The sequence below is a fragment of the Canis lupus genome, chromosome 21 (genome assembly GCF_003254725.2).
Source record: "Canis lupus dingo isolate Sandy chromosome 21, ASM325472v2, whole genome shotgun sequence".
NCBI lineage: Eukaryota > Metazoa > Chordata > Mammalia > Carnivora > Canidae > Canis > Canis lupus.
In genome coordinates this window covers 40,790,064-40,804,868 of record NC_064263.1, presented here as the reverse complement: position 1 = coordinate 40,804,868, position 14,805 = coordinate 40,790,064, and the positions used below count along the sequence as shown (strand labels likewise).

The 14,805-nt window shown below is 60.0% G+C and overlaps 1 protein-coding gene across 8 annotated transcripts in view; it reads right to left on the bottom strand.

The window, feature by feature from the left end:
- KCNC1 (potassium voltage-gated channel subfamily C member 1) overlaps positions 1-10,496 on the bottom strand; it is a 43,671-nt gene extending 33,175 nt beyond the window's left edge. For 7 of the 8 annotated variants that reach the window (XR_003141261.3, XR_003141262.3, XR_003141260.3 and 4 more), the window contains exon 1: positions 9,208-10,496. Coding sequence is in view for 4 of the 8 variants with exons in the window: in XM_025459672.3 (XP_025315457.1) it covers positions 9,208-9,777 (570 nt within the window). In the remaining 4 variants the exon portion in view is untranslated. The remainder of the gene's footprint in view (positions 1-9,207) is intronic. The other variant, XM_025459671.3, reaches the window with a different exon arrangement.
- Positions 10,497-14,805: the final 4,309 nt, after the last annotated feature.

Sequence of the window (14,805 nt, the reverse complement as noted above, 5' to 3'; positions counted from 1 at the left end):
GAAAGTGCTCCAGGTGGAGGGAACAGCAAGAGGAAGGGTCCTGAGGCAGAAGCACGAGCACTGCGCTGGTGGAAAACCAAGGAGGCCAGAATGGGGAGGAGGGGGAGAGAGAAGGAGAGCAGAAGGGGAGATGGTAGGCGCAAGGCGCTCGTGTGGAGCCCTAGAACCCTCAGAAGGACGTGGGCTTCTCCCTGGGTGAGACGGGAAGCCAGAGTTCGCAGAGCATAGAGGTGCCTTGGTCTGACCAGCATTTCACCCCGGATGGCCCTGGCTGCGTGCGGAGAAGGAGCTGGAGGGGAGGACAGTTGATGGTAGGCCAGGGGCCTAGTGGTGGAGGTGATATGACGCAGTTGGGTTCCGGGGCGCCTTCAACATGGAAAGAGCGGGATTTGCTGATGCCTGAGAGAAAGGAAGGAATCAAGGATGGTGCCAAGGGTTTGGGTCTGAGGATTGACGGATGCAGTTGCCACTTACTGACCTGGGGACTCATCCCCAGGCCCATCACCCTGTGCCAATGTCTTGGGCACAAGGAAAGATCAGAATCACCCCCCTTGAAGCTCTGCCAACCTGCACACACCCATTCAGGCTTCTCTGTGCCCTGATGCTTCCCCTCAACTGGGAATGGCTGCCCGCCTCAGCACTTCTCAGAATCGAATGTGCATATGATTCATCTGGGGATCTTGTTAAAATGAAGGTTCTGAATCAGCAGGTCTCTCCGGTGGGGCCTGAACCTCTTCACATCTACCGAGTGCCCAGGTGATGTTGCTGCTGTTGGTCAGAGGACCGCGCCAAGCAGCCAGAGCCCCTGTGTCCCGGCCCCCGGTGCGGATTCTCCCTTGCTGAGCATTCGCACCCCCTGAGAGTGGAGCGAGCACCCTGAGCACCCCTGCTCCCAGATCTAGGAATCAAATTCTCAAGGGACAGAGCCCAGGGGCCTGACCTTTTGGAAGCAGCCCAGGTAATGTGAGAGTCAGCCGTGGGTGGGAATCCTCCTGCAGCCCCCAGAGCGAGCACTGGATACCCCAGCCCCACCCCACCCCGCCCCATCCAGCACTGAGGGAGCTCGCTGCAACCACCTCCACAGCGCCCCTTCACCATCGAAGTTAGCCTCCCTGCCCTGCCCCAGCCCCTACAGGCTGGCTTAGCTGCTCCTCTCTGGGTGCACCTCTCTGCAACTCCCAGAGGGCAGACAGCCAAGAAAACGACCTGGAGAAGAGGGCAAACAGGTGCCACCTGCTGGGCCTGAGCAAGCAAACTCTGAAGAGGTGGTACCCACAGGTTTATGCCCGAGTGGCTTGGTGAGCCAACGATGGTTCACAGTGGTCACAGTGGCAACTCCAGGCAGGGCATGATTACTATGCCTTGAATGAATGAATGAATGAATCAATGAATCAATGAATCAATGAATGAATGAACTAACGAATGAACGAGAGCAGGTTGAGAAAGCCTGAATGAATGTAGGAAGAAGCCCTTCAGCACCCTGCCCCTGGGCTCCTGTCTGCTTGGTGTCAGGGGCCTTGGCAGGAGAGCTCAAATGCAACCTAGAGAGGGGCTGGCCTGGTGACGTGGGAGGAGAGCTAGGGAAGGACTAGCTTGGCCCCCGCGGTGACTCTGGGAAGCCAAAGTCCAGAATTCTTTGACTCCTGGAATGTCAGACCTGGGAAGGGACTTGGTGGTCATTTGGAATGACCTCTGTATTTCACGGAGGCAAAATCTGTAGCTTGAGGGGATGGTGGGATTTGCCCGAGGGAGCCCAGGTTGTCTTCATGGCCCGGCTACAGATCTTGCTCTGGCTCAGTTGCCTGATGCCCACAACTGGGGTCTTGTCTGTGGCCTCATCTCTCCATGCACCTGGGCTGGTCCTTGATCCAGAGGGCCTGCCTGTCCCCAGCCACAGGCCTCCGAAAGCGACCTGCTGATCTCCAGCTCAAATCGTGCAAGCCTGGTGACTCCATGCCCCGCCCAGACCCTTCACTCCCAAAAGTGGTCAGCTAGGGCAGGAGCAGCCAGGGTAAGCCTTAGGGGCCTTGTAGGGTGGGTTTTCACATTCAGCAAATCTAGAAGGGATACTGCGAGAGGGAAATAGATGAGCAAAAAACCCAAAGGTTGGAATGAGGGCTGAAGATGAGGAGGCTGGGGAGGAGCCTGGCAGAAAGGAACAGCTCATGGCCAGGTTCCAGAGCAGAAGGCCTCGAATGCCGAGCTGAGGAGGAGCCAGCCTCACCCCTAGCTTCCCCCATGTATCACCTCATGCAGGACAGCTTCCGATCCTCCCAGAGCCCTCTGCCATTTCCCTGTAGGCCCTATGGAGCCCAGGGCCTGCATGGCTAGTGGGGGACAGTGAGGCACCTTCTGAGGCCCCTCGTCCCGGTGCTGCCCACGAGGCTGGACCCCTACCTGCCTAAGCTCAGGGGTCAGAACGTGATGAGCAGGATTCCGGGACAGGTTGTGGGGAAAGGGTGTTACCTGGGAGAGGGAAGGAACCAGATGGAAACGGAAGCCTGAGCCAGGGTGTCCAGGATCCTGCGACGGCAACGGGAGGCAGCACCGAGCAGTGGTTATGGACAGAGGTCTGGTGTCTCGGGCAGCCTCGGCTGCTCCTGAGCTAAGTGACCCCAGATAAGTTACTAACCTCTTTGGGCCTCTGCAGCCTCATCTGTGACACTGGCGTGATGATCATGCTACAGTTCCATGGCAGTTTTGTGAGAATTAAATGAGAATATGTAAATGAGGCGCTTAAGACGGATACATAGTAAATGCTTTCGTAAATAGCAGCCGTTAGTATTATGATTCAAGAAAGGAAAGGGGTTCTAGAAACTCCTGCTAGGAGGATGATAAGAACAGAATTTGGGCCAACTTTGGGTTGGATGACCTGCAGACTTCTCAACCAGCTGTGCTGGGCCCCGGAGGAGGGTGTGGGGGGCAGCGGGCAGGAGGTGGAGGGCAGCTAACTGCTTTGTCTCCCTCCCTCTGGGGAGGAAATAATGGGGGTAAGAGAGCAGCATGCCCAGGTGGTATCTGGTGTCCTGTTCAAACTGAGAGCCAAAAGAAACGCAAATGGCCAGGCCCTGGGCCGAGAAGACTGAGCCTCACGGATTCGCCGTGTGGTCTTGGGCAAGTGTCTTCCCATCTCTGAGTCTGGCTCTCCTCCACGGGATGAGGGCAGAGGTGGCCCAGGAGCACCCATCTTCTGTGACAGCCCCATGCGTGTGGAAGGCCGTCCCTCCCACCCCAGTGGTCCCCAAGAATAAGACCTGGGCAGCCAACAGTCCCAGGAGCCTCTGGGGCCCCTTCTCCTCTGGCCCTGCCCCTAGGGCAGGGAAGCTCAGGCCGGCGGCTGGCCTTGGGGCTGACGGGAGGCAGAGGCTTGAGGCCCTGACCTTTTGGTCCAGAGTGAGCACACTGGTCATGGGATCGCTCAGAATAGCCATAGCACTATATTCAGCTGTCTTGGGAGGCCCCGAGATCCCTGGCCTAGGCAGCGGGCCCTGACATGAGCCCCCTCCACACTCCCTCCCCCACCTCTAAGACAACCCGCCTGCCGCTCTCAGAAGCTCAAGCCAATCTTCCCAAAGCTTCTGGCAGATGCCAGGCCTCCCGCCCAGAGTTAAGGAGCACAGATACCTGCCTCTAGGGCATGGGAATCTAAGCACTCCCTGAGGCATGGGGAAGGTACATGAGGGTGATCGGCCACTGAGCCGAGAGTTAGAGATCTGGGTTTCTGAACCCGCCCCCCACCTGCTCACATTGGCCTTGGGAAAGCACTCCTCTCTGGGCCTCAACTGCCTCATCTGTCATTAACAGCAGCTCCTAATATACTGAGTATGTAAGAAGCTTAGAGTCTAGAGCAAGAGACAAACCAAACCAAGCGAGGCTGCTAATGAACATGTTATTACCTACCAGATAGCTTCTCTGAAGGGAAAAGCTCTCAACCCTGACCCAGGCTGTGGGGTCTGGGAAGGCATCACCGAGGAACAATGTTTCAAGCAGGGTGTGAAGGATGAAGATGTGCAGACCAGGAGGAAAGAGTGCTTCCCCGGGGCGGGGACAGCATGTGCAAAGGTCCTGAAGCAGGGGTGCATGGCACATGTAAGAAACTGAAATGAGGCCAGGGTAGCTGTTGCTCAGTGAGGAATGGGGAGGGCCAGGCCAGAGGAGACTGAGGAGGCAGGCAGGGCTGGAGGGGCCACGATAAGGTCCAGGGAAGCACTGAAGGGTTTTAAACAGGTAGGGGAATAGACTGACAGATTTGTGAGTTGAGGAGACTTCTCTCTGTGGTTGCCAAGGAGAGGGTGACCTGGAGGGGTCAGGGGCTGAAGGCAGGGGAGCAGCTGGGAGCAGCTGGGAGTCGCTGGAGGGGTGGGTCTGAGGGGAACACTGGCGGCTTGAACCAGGATGGTGGATGTGGAGACGGAGGGCCAAGGACGGAATCTAGAGAGCATGAAGTAGAATGATAATACAACCAATCGAGTGATGATAGCAACCAACATTTATTGAGTACTTGCTGCATGCCAAGCCCTGTGACTTGGGGCTCTCTACCTATCACCTCAGTTAATCTTTCATTAACTCTCTGAGGTAAGTTCTATTATTATGCCCAATTTAGAGGTGAAGGGGCTGAGAGACTGCGGCGGGGTGTCTGGGGAAGGTGCCATTTGGAGACACGAAGACTCCTGTAAAAGCATCACAGGAGGGAGAAAAGCGCCACGCGGGGGACACAGCATGTCGGGGAGCACACGGGATGGCGGCAGGGAGGGTAATGCACCAGCCTCTTCTCCCCCACTCATGGGGCTCCTTCGCCTGTTACCATGACTAGAGGTGGGGCCCCGGTGGGCTCTGGGGTGGGGGGCTGTCGCTGTCTAGAAAGTCCCTGAGAGCAGCTCTCTCCCTCCACATCTCAGAAAGACTCCAAGAGCCCCGTGTCAGCTGAGGCCCAAGGGAGGAACAGAAGTCCCTTGCGGGGCTCCTCATTCCAGCCGCCGAGTACATTTCCTTCTCCGGGAGCCGAGGAGGAGCTGGGGCTGCTCCAGGCCCCAAAGAGCCAGAGAACCAGCGAGCCAGCATCAGAGGAGAGGTGGGCAGGGGGGTGGAGGGGGCCTCCTCGGCTTGGGAACCACTGGCACCTCCTTGTCATTTGGAAGGTCAAGTGACTGTCATTTGAAAGGGGGACAGATGTCATCACACACACAGGATACTCTCTGGCCTACAGAGCAAGGACCGCCATCAGCCCTGACCTGACCCAGGACAATGTTCCTGATGAACACAGGCAAATCCTAGATCAAAGCCAAGGCCTGCGCCGGCCCCCGAGGCGGAGAGGAGGGCAGTTTCAGGGCAGGGCCGCCCCAGGCTCTGCCAACAGCCCTGGCACCTCCTCACCCTCACGGCCTTGCCTGCCGGGACTGCCGTCCCCCGCCATCTGCCTGGCTAGTTCCCACCTGCCCCCCAAAGCTTACCCTAGCATTGCCCCCTCTGGGACTCCGCCTCCTCTCGTGGCCCTCTCCACACAGCGTCACCAGCATCCTCTGCTCGCGTGTGTCCACCCCTCACCTTAGCCCGCCCCAGCTCACCTCCCCGCCCCTCACCCCCTCAGCCCGGACGCCCGGGGAAGCACAGGAGACAGGGCCCAGGGAACCGGCTGCCCTAGCTCGCATCGTCACCCCTCAAGGGGTCAGACGGGGCCTCCCCCTGCAGCCAAACAGCCCTTCGCTCCCAGCGAGGAGGCCTGGGGCGGGGGGCGGGGGGGGGGTGGCCTCCCTGTCTGAGCCACGCATCAACACCTGGCCTGCACCAGAGCAGGACTTCCCTTGAGGACAGGAATGAGGAGCAAAACCACTCACTAGGGCAGCTCGGGAGGACCAGGAGATCAAGGGAGCAAGCAGGAAGCTGGTCTGGAGTTTCATCTTCCTCAAGGTCCACCCACACCTGGGCAACACAGGGTCTCTGTCACCAACAGGCACCCACCGCCGCATGACACACAGAGGCTCACGCACACACAGTGTGAGCCATAGGCAGGGTCCCCCACCCCTCGTCCGGCCTCATGCACAGATGGTCTCGTGCGCACAGCCTTACACACACACACACGCACACACACACAGCCTCACGGGCAGAGCTTCCCATGAACGATGCCACACTCGCCACACGCAGCAATACACTCACACAGTGACACACTCGCCTCAAGTTTCTCTCTCACACACACATTTCTCTTACACATACAGTCTCCCTCTCCTTCTTATATACGCACTCTCTCCCACGCTGTCTCGTTCTCACACACAAAGTCCATCTCAAAACACACAGAATCTGTCTCACATTCACACAGAATTTCTGATACGGAGACTCACGGACTCTCTCTCACACAGGCTCACCACAAACACACATACACGCGCACACACGTGCACACACATGCACACGCTACTCCCAGAGTCTCACTCACCCATATTTTCATTCTTATCCAGCGTTTCTCACACATATGAAGAGTCTCTCACACCCACAGTGATTCCCTCTTACACAGATTCTCTCTCTCACACACACACACACAAAACACACACGGCTTTTCTCTCACGCATACATACGACGTCACACACACCCAGGATTCTGGTCTAGAATCTAGAATCAAAATTTAAATCCCGACCCACCAGTTTGAGGAGGGGGGAGGGGTGCACAAAGGTGACAGCGGCAGCAGAGCGAAGATGGAGGGGGAGGAAGGGCAGGCAGCCGCTGGTCCCTGCGCAGACGAGCCGCAGAGAGGCAGCGCAATGCAGCTAGGCCAGCCTGGCGTGCAGCAGGAAGCCTGGGTTCTAATCCAGGCCCTGCCCTCACTCAGTTCCTGAGTGCCCTTGGGCAGGTCCCTCCTCGTGGGCCTCAGTGCCCTCCTATGTCACCCAAAGGAGTTGGAATGACCCTATGACCCTATGAGGCTACTGGGAAAAGAAGGTGGTGGCACAGATGTGGGGGGTGCTTCCATCTCCACCTCCCCACTGCACCCCAGCTTTTCCCTTAGAGTCTGCTCTTCAGTGAACACTTGAGACTATCAGGACTTTTCTGTAAGGTTCCGAACACCAACAAGACCCCAAACCACACTAACTAGCCCATTTATCTGCATTGGGTGAAGGCCACCCCCATGGCCTAGGAATGCCCAGTGGAAGAAGATGGACAGTGATGGGGGTGGAACGGGTCCCACACGTCCCCTGCCTATCCTGAAAGTCAGGAACACAGGCCAGAGCCCTAAGGCTGAGCCCAAGTGGTGGGGTGGGGGTATGTAGCCTCTTATTAGGGAGCCAGGTAGATGAAAGGACAAGGAGGAAGTTGGGCCTTCTCCTTCCTTCCTGGGCTGAGAAAGGTGATGGTGGTGGTGGTGGTGGTGGTGGTGGTGGTGGTGGTGGTGGTGGTGAGATGCTGTCCAAGGTCAAATGCAGGCTGAATGGGCAGCTGCTCTAATCCAGGCCCTCCCCCGCATGCCCCCCATCCCCAACATGTGCTGGTTCAACCTCCCAGTCCCCCTGCTCCTGCCCCTCCCCACAGCTCAGCCACAGCTCCCAGTTACATAATCCCCTGGCTACGGTGGCCTCTGTCAGGAGAGGAGAGGGGAGTGTGGACCTCTGAGGGTCCCAGTCCATTCTGGGAATGGCCGGGAGCTGGCAGCCAGTTCAGGGGAGGAGGGGTCCCAGGAGACCTGGGTTCTAGTCCTGCTTGGCCTCTAGCTCCCTGAGTGACCTTGTGTAGGGTCCTCAGTGGCAAAATGAGGGGCTTGGTTCTCTCCCTAGCCCCCCCCCCACCCAACACACATCTATTCCAGGATTTAATGTATAAGACTCTGACCTGCACCCCCTCCCCCACGGGCTAAAACACTCAGTGTTTCATCTAAGTCACAAATCTGCCAGGCCTGTGGCTAAACACAGCCCTTTTCTTCTCAGTGCCCGCCAAGTCCCCTCCCTGCACTGATCCTCAGCCTTGACCTGCCTCCTCCCCTGCCCCTTGGCTCCAGAGGGCGGGAGGGAAGGGATGTGGAGCAGTAACAAAGGGCAGTGATTTGCCTGCTGGGGGCTGGGGGGGGTGGCTCTGTTTTAAATTCCCAATTCTGACTCTCCCCCTCATGCTTAAGGTTCCATTCAGATCTCACAGAGCCCAGTGAATGCAAGGAGGATCTCCTCCAGGGTGGGTGGCTGCTACCAGCGTCTCCCATTTGGACTCAGTTAAGCAGCAAAGACCCTTAGATTTCACCAGACCCCCCCCCTCCCATTTTACAGATGAAGAAAGGAATCCAAAGAAGCCTCCTCGGAGAAGCCAAGGTCAGCAGCAGGGTGCCCTTCTACTCGGCATCAAGCTGCTCTCTCTAAAGGGGAGTGGCAGGTCGAGACACACCCACCTCTGACACACCTTCTTTCAGGTTCCCCCTTAAGACCCCCCCACTCTGCCCCTGACAGGTCCCAGAAGAAGCATAGGCATAAGCCCAGCGGTCCCCTCCAAAACCCTCTCCCTTTGACGAGGAAGGACAGGCTGTGTTCCCGGGAGCAGGTCTCAGAGGGGCCGCATCACCCTCCCCACAGCCCGGGGCCCACACCAACTACCAAGCTATTAATTAGCCATAAAGATTCCCCCTTGACCATCCCTTCACAACAGCCTGAGGATGCTCCCTGGGGAGGGCTGGTGTGTCCCAAGCAGCAGACCAGGCCTCAAGCCCTCCTCTGCAGGCCCTGGCTGCCTCCGGATACCTTTTCACCCTGGAGGGAGGAAGAGCTCCCAGCTTGCCTCCCCACACCAGAATCTAAGGGCCAGTTCACACCTTCGCCGTGTGCATCCGCAAAGGCACAAATATGCAGGCATGCAGGCACTCCTGCACACTCCAACATACACGCACGCGTTCACTCATCCCCACTAACACTTTAGCCACCCAAACACACGCCAGCTTACTTACATAAATGTGCACGCGCTTCTCATACACACACACACACCCATTTGTACTCACTCATATGTATTACATTTGGAAAATACAGACGCAGACCCTAGGTACCTACAAAACCAGTCTACCCTGGAAGAGCAACCGCTCTCTTACCCCCCCTCCTATTCAGGTTCTCCTATGCGCGCGCGCACACACCCCTTTCAGTTCTGACTCCCCAGGCGCCGGTTCTCGAATCCACCCCCGCCCCGGGGAGGCAGAGGCCCCTGCCTTCCCCGCCCCGCTCCTCTGGTGGACCGGGAGGGGGGGGCACTTACCCGCGCGTAGCGGGAGGAGTAGGGGTCCTCGAAGAGCGCCCAGATGCGCGGCTGCCAGCGGCGCCAGAAGCCGCCGGGCCGGCCGTCCGGGGAGTCGCTGAGCGCCAGGCGCTTGGTCATCTCCAGCTCGTCCTCCCCGTCGCCCGAGTCCCCGGGCCCGTCGGCGTCCGCGTCGTCGGCGCTGTTGTCTAGGGGCGCGCCCCCGAAGCTGTCGAGCGCCTCCTCGGCGTCGCGGTGCTGGCGGTAGGTCATCCAGCAGCAGGGCTCCACGTCGGTCTCGTCGATGCCCCAGAAGGCCAGCTCCTCCTCGTAGAGCGGCCCGCACACGTCGGCCGGGCAGTGCAGCTTGCCGGTGCGGTAGTAGTTCAGGATGTGCGCGAAGACGCCGGGGTGGCGGTCGAAGAAGAACTCGTCGGCGCGCGGGTCATAGTCGAAGTGGCTGTGGGCGTCGGGCTCCGCCAGCCAGGCCAGCCGCGTGCCGGGCAGCGTGCGCAGCGTCGAGCGGTACGTCTGGTGGCGCGTGCCGCCCACGTTGATCACGATGCGCTCGCTCTCGTCCCCTTGGCCCATCGCGGCGCCCCCTTAGGCATGGCGCGGCCCAGCGACACCCATGGGAGCGGCCGCCAGGGGGAGTTGGCGCCGGGGAGGGGGGCGCGGGGCCTCCTCCCCCCTCCCCCCAGCCGTCGGGGGGCACAGAGGATGGTGGCTCCGGCCGCCCCGGGAGCGACCCGAGCCCCTCGGGGCGCTTTCGGTCGGGTGCCGGTCCGGGGCAGCGTGCGCGGGATCCCGGGGGTCTCTGGGCGCCAGGTGTGGGGAGGGAGCCGGTCCGGCTGCGGAGGAGGCGGAGGAGGAGGAGAGGAGGGAGGAGGACAGGGAGGGAGGGACGAAGGGAGGGAGGGAGAGGGCCGGCGCTCAGCGGCGAGCCCCGGGAGGAGGGAAAAGAGGGTTGGGGGGCCGGGCTCCCGTCCCCATCTCAGCGGGAAAATGGAGCAATGGACACAAAGCTTTTTCTTTCTTTCTTTCTTTTTTTTTTTTTTTTTTGGCGGGTGTTGGGGAGGGGGGAGGTCAGCTGCTCCAAAGGCCGGACCGAGAGCTCAGCCCCCGGAAGGGGGAGGGGAGGGGAGGGGGCCGGGAAATTCGCGCTCCGCCGTGCGGTGGTCGCCGCAGCGCGCTCGGGGCCAGGGCGCCGGGGAGATGGACGACCGCTGCCTTCCTCCCTGCGTGGCCGGGCTGCGGCTCCGGGCTCCGGCCCCCTCCCTCTCTCCTTGCCTGGCTGCCTGCTCCCCCCGGCGGCGGGCCCGCCCTCCTCGCTCCTTCTCCCCGCCTCCTGGAGGAGATGGCGGGCCCCCCGGGCAGGGGCGCCGGGGCGCTGCTCGCTGCGGCGGCCGCGGGGCGCTGCGCTCGGTGCGCTCCGCCCGGAGCTGGGGTTCGGCGGCGCTGCGCTCGGGCTCCGGCGGTGCTGAAGGGACAGCTCCCGGGCTGCGGCGGGGCTGCGCGGGCTGCGCGGGCTGCGCGGGGCCGGGCGCGCGCTCTCCGGGCTGGTTCGGTCCGCGAGGCCGGTGGGCACTGGCTCCGGTGCCTCCGCGCCCCGCGCCCCGCGCCCCGCTTCGGACAGGCGGCGGAAGGTGCCGGTCCCAGCGAGGGGGCTGCGGCGGCGGCGGCGGCGGCGCCCGGGAGGCGGGGGTGGCGGGTCCGGGCGCGGCGCGGCGAGGCCGGCGAGGCCGGGAGGGAGGCGCGGAGCGGCCGCCGCCGCCGCGACGCTGCTGCCGCCCGGGCTGCTGCTGGGCTCGCTGGCTCCCCGCTCGCTCGCGCGGTCCGCGTCCAGCCCGCCGCTCTCCGGACACGGGCACACGGCGCGCGCAGCCGCACTCGCCCCCGGAGGGAGGCGCCGCGCTGGGTCCTAAAACGCCCCGATTCCGCGCCCCCCTCCCCGCCCCGCGCGGAGCCGGCCTCCCTCAACCCCCGCGCCGGGGGCGCCCGCCCCGCCAGGCTCCTGCGGCCGGGGGGACCCGCCGACGCCCCGCCCCGGGGCAGCGCCTCTCGATGGGCGGGGGGGGGGGCTCCGGGCGACGTCCAGGCCTGCGCCCCCCGCCCCCCGTCAGCCGGAGGTGAGAAGGGCGTGGGCACCCGTCCCTTCCTTCCAAACCCGGGACTGTGGGACCCTCTAGTGCAGTGAGACGCCCCCGCCGCCATCGGGGACACCCCGACCTGGACCGGTACTGGCGGCTCCAAGCAACCTTTGATGCCGGCCTTTCCCGCAGAACCTGGAGCCCCCTTGGTCCCGTCACAGGTCCCTCTAAGAATGGGCCCCAAAATCGCATCCTCCAAACACACACGCTGTCCTCTAAGCCCTCCCAACAAGCCAATAATCCTGGACCCTGGGAACGCCTTTCGACCCTTTACTCACCTTGGGCCCCCCATAACTCCAGGCTGACCTAGTCTCCCCGGAGGGCCACAGGCCCTGCCATACGGATCCCAGCCCACGGATCCTCCTACACTAGCTCTGGATCCCCACATGGGGGATCCCGTATGCAAAGGGTATCCTGCCCTTCGAGGTCAGAGAAGCGATTGCCCCTGCTGGCCCTGACCACTGACATCCTCCCACCGCCCCATGGGACTTCAGCTGCCCTGGGCGGCAAGCTGATGCTGAGCCTGGGAGCTGGACGGGAGCAGCTCCCGCTGTGATTCCCACAGCTTTTCAGTTTGGTCTCGGGGGTGAGGGTTACAGTTTGGGCCTGCCTCCGAGCCTTCCTGGCCCATGTTTGCTGCCAGTGCCTCAGTTTACCAAATCACTCTTTTGTTCCTTCCTTTTCCACACTCTGTCCCAGGCACAAGCGCACAAGAGACCTTGCCCTCGAGGGCCTTCTAGGCTTTTGGGGAAGTGGGCAGGTGGGCCTGAGCAGGGCTGGGGAGGTCAGGCCCAGCTCCACTGTTGGCTGCACCAGGAAAGAGGCTTATTGATCCCGGCCCAGCCCAATCGAACACAAGGCTGCCTGGGCAAAGGGCGATTTAATTAAGAAGACAGGAGGCTCTTATTTACCTGTCGGCACTTGCTCACTGTGCAGACAGCTGTCCCTCTACGCTGACCTGCAGACACAGCCGTGAGCCTGGGGACAAAGCTGTGCCTTAGACATCTCTCTCCTCACTCGGCCAGGGAAATCCCAGCCGGGGGAAATCTGTGTGTAGTAGGGAAAGCTTTGGAGGAGTGCAGAAGGCTGGAGAGGGCAAAGGGCAGAGCAAGACATGAGCAATGGGAGAAGGGCAAGGGCAGAAACAGAAAGAGGCAGCGTTAGGGGAGAAAGAGGGACAGAGAAACAGAGGCAAAGAGAGGGCTGGAGTTTGGGGCCCAGATGGCACCTCCTCCCTCCAGAGACTGATCTAAACAGAAAGTGTTTCCTCTTCAATCTCAGAGGCATGCAGGCACGAGAGTCCTTGGAGTGTCTCACCATGACCAGTGTGATCCCCATCCCCTAACCATGAGACCTGACCTGGTACAGTTCAGCCTCACCAAAATTCAGACTCCCCAGGACGCAGGCTCTCAGAGAGCTCTGCTCCAATCCAAGGAGGTGACCAAACAGAGAAATGGGGACCTCCAGAAGGAAGAGAAAAAGATGGACACAGAGAGATGAACACATGTGCACGTGCACACACACACACACACACACACACACACACACTTGGCTGGGATAGATCGAGTTGGGGAGAGACCAGAAAGGGGCCTCTCCAAACGTTCTCTTCCTTCCCAACCCCTCTTCTCTCTCAGAAAGCCTTCTGTGTTTCCACTAGCCATAGCCATGGGGACCCAGCACTCCCCCTCTTCCTTCTCCCGCAGGAAGGACCACATTGGATCAGAGTATCACTCCCCCACCTTCACTCTTTCTTCACTCATCTCATTCCCCAGAATGGACTATCAGCTCCTCCAGGGCGGCTTCTTGATTGCTTTCTTCCACAGTGCCCAGAACACAGTGGCTCCTCAGTAAGGGCTAGATGATCTGAGAAAGGCCCTAAGAGAGGGCCTAGGATCCTAGCATCCCAGTGTCAGAGGCCATGAGAGATTGGAGCCCTGAACCAAGGCTGTGTCAGAGGGAGGGCCATACCCAGGATCGCTCAGGGAGTCAGTGCAGAGCCCACTCGGGCCACTACCCCATGATGAGCCACAATGGGAAGCTGAAGGGTGCCCCATGTGGTGAATAGATGGAGAGGTGGAGAGATAGAGAGAGGCTGCTAGCAGGGGGGAAGGTTAGTGATTAGGAGCCCTGGTCAGGCCTCGTCCTAAAGGATGTACTAGAAAAAAAAGAGGCAGGCGAGGGTTGGAGTGAGGGGAAATGTGAAAGAGTATCCACCACACCCTAAAGTCCCTGACATGGCAAGTGGAGAAGGCTCAGAGAGAGGAGCTGCCCAGGTGACAGGGGAACTGTCTCTGAGGTCCCCACACTGTCCCACTTTAGGATCCTCACCTTGATCCTTGATGGCAACTCCCAGCCCAGGCCCCGAAGAATGTGCCCCCACCAAGCAGGAACATAAAAGTCCCTTCTCTCACTTCCTTTTCACACTGTAAAAGGCTGGCATTTGCAGAAAACCCAGAAAAACTGAGAGGGCAACACAGAAAGAAAGAAAAAAAGCCCCAGAGAAATGGGAGTGGGAGGAGGAATTGCTGCCTGAGCCTTAGAGTCTCACCCACGACCATACCCTCAGCTCAGCCAAGACCCTCACCCCTTTCCACTTGAGCAGCACCACCCCTTATTTGTAGCCATCTGTCTCCTCCCTTTCAGAGGAAGGCTTTTGGTCCCAGGCCAGAGGGTCATTGGGATCCATGGCTGGTGAGAAGAGGAGGCAATGAACTACCAGTGGGCTGGTGTTGTTCAGAGGTCAAGGGTATAGACTCAAGGGCCAGGCTGTCTGTGTTCAAATCCCAGCTCCATCATTGATTTAGCGATGACCTTGGGCAAGTTATTCAACTTCTCTATGCCTCAGCTTCTTTATTGTTGGATATGAATAATAACAAGCCCTAGATCCTTAACGCCTCAGCTCTGGGATTTCTCTTGTTCTGGCTGGAGGGGAGGGTATGTGCCAGGCTCCAGGAAGCTCCGGTGAGAATGGCTCCAGGAGGAGCTGGGGCTAAGAGTGGACTAGAAAAAGGTGAAGGGAGTCCTGAAGCCAAGTTTGGCCTATGTTCTCACACTTGGCACTTGTAAGCATTAGATCTGGTCCTGCTAGGCTCTGGAACTGGCCCAAGTCCAGCCCCTGGGCCTTTGTCCAGCTTGGCACATCCTCTATGCTGCTCTCCCGGGCCCAGAGCCTTACCATTCCCAGTGGGTTGGGGTGCCATCTTGTGGCCACATCCGGAAGCTAACCTTACCGGGCGCAAACAGCAGGTTTTGGGGGTGACCCACCACAAGCAATGACACCAATTGGGATCCTCTACCCTGACCAGAACTCCTCCTTCTGATGGACAGGGGAGACTGAAATTAGAAGTGCCATAGTGGGAAATTGGTGGCCATTGCTCTTGGGTCTGTAGCTTGAGCACTGACTCTGGTACCTCTGGGGATGGGGTAGGGTGTACTGCTCTTCCTTCCTGAGACCCCCACCCCCACCCCC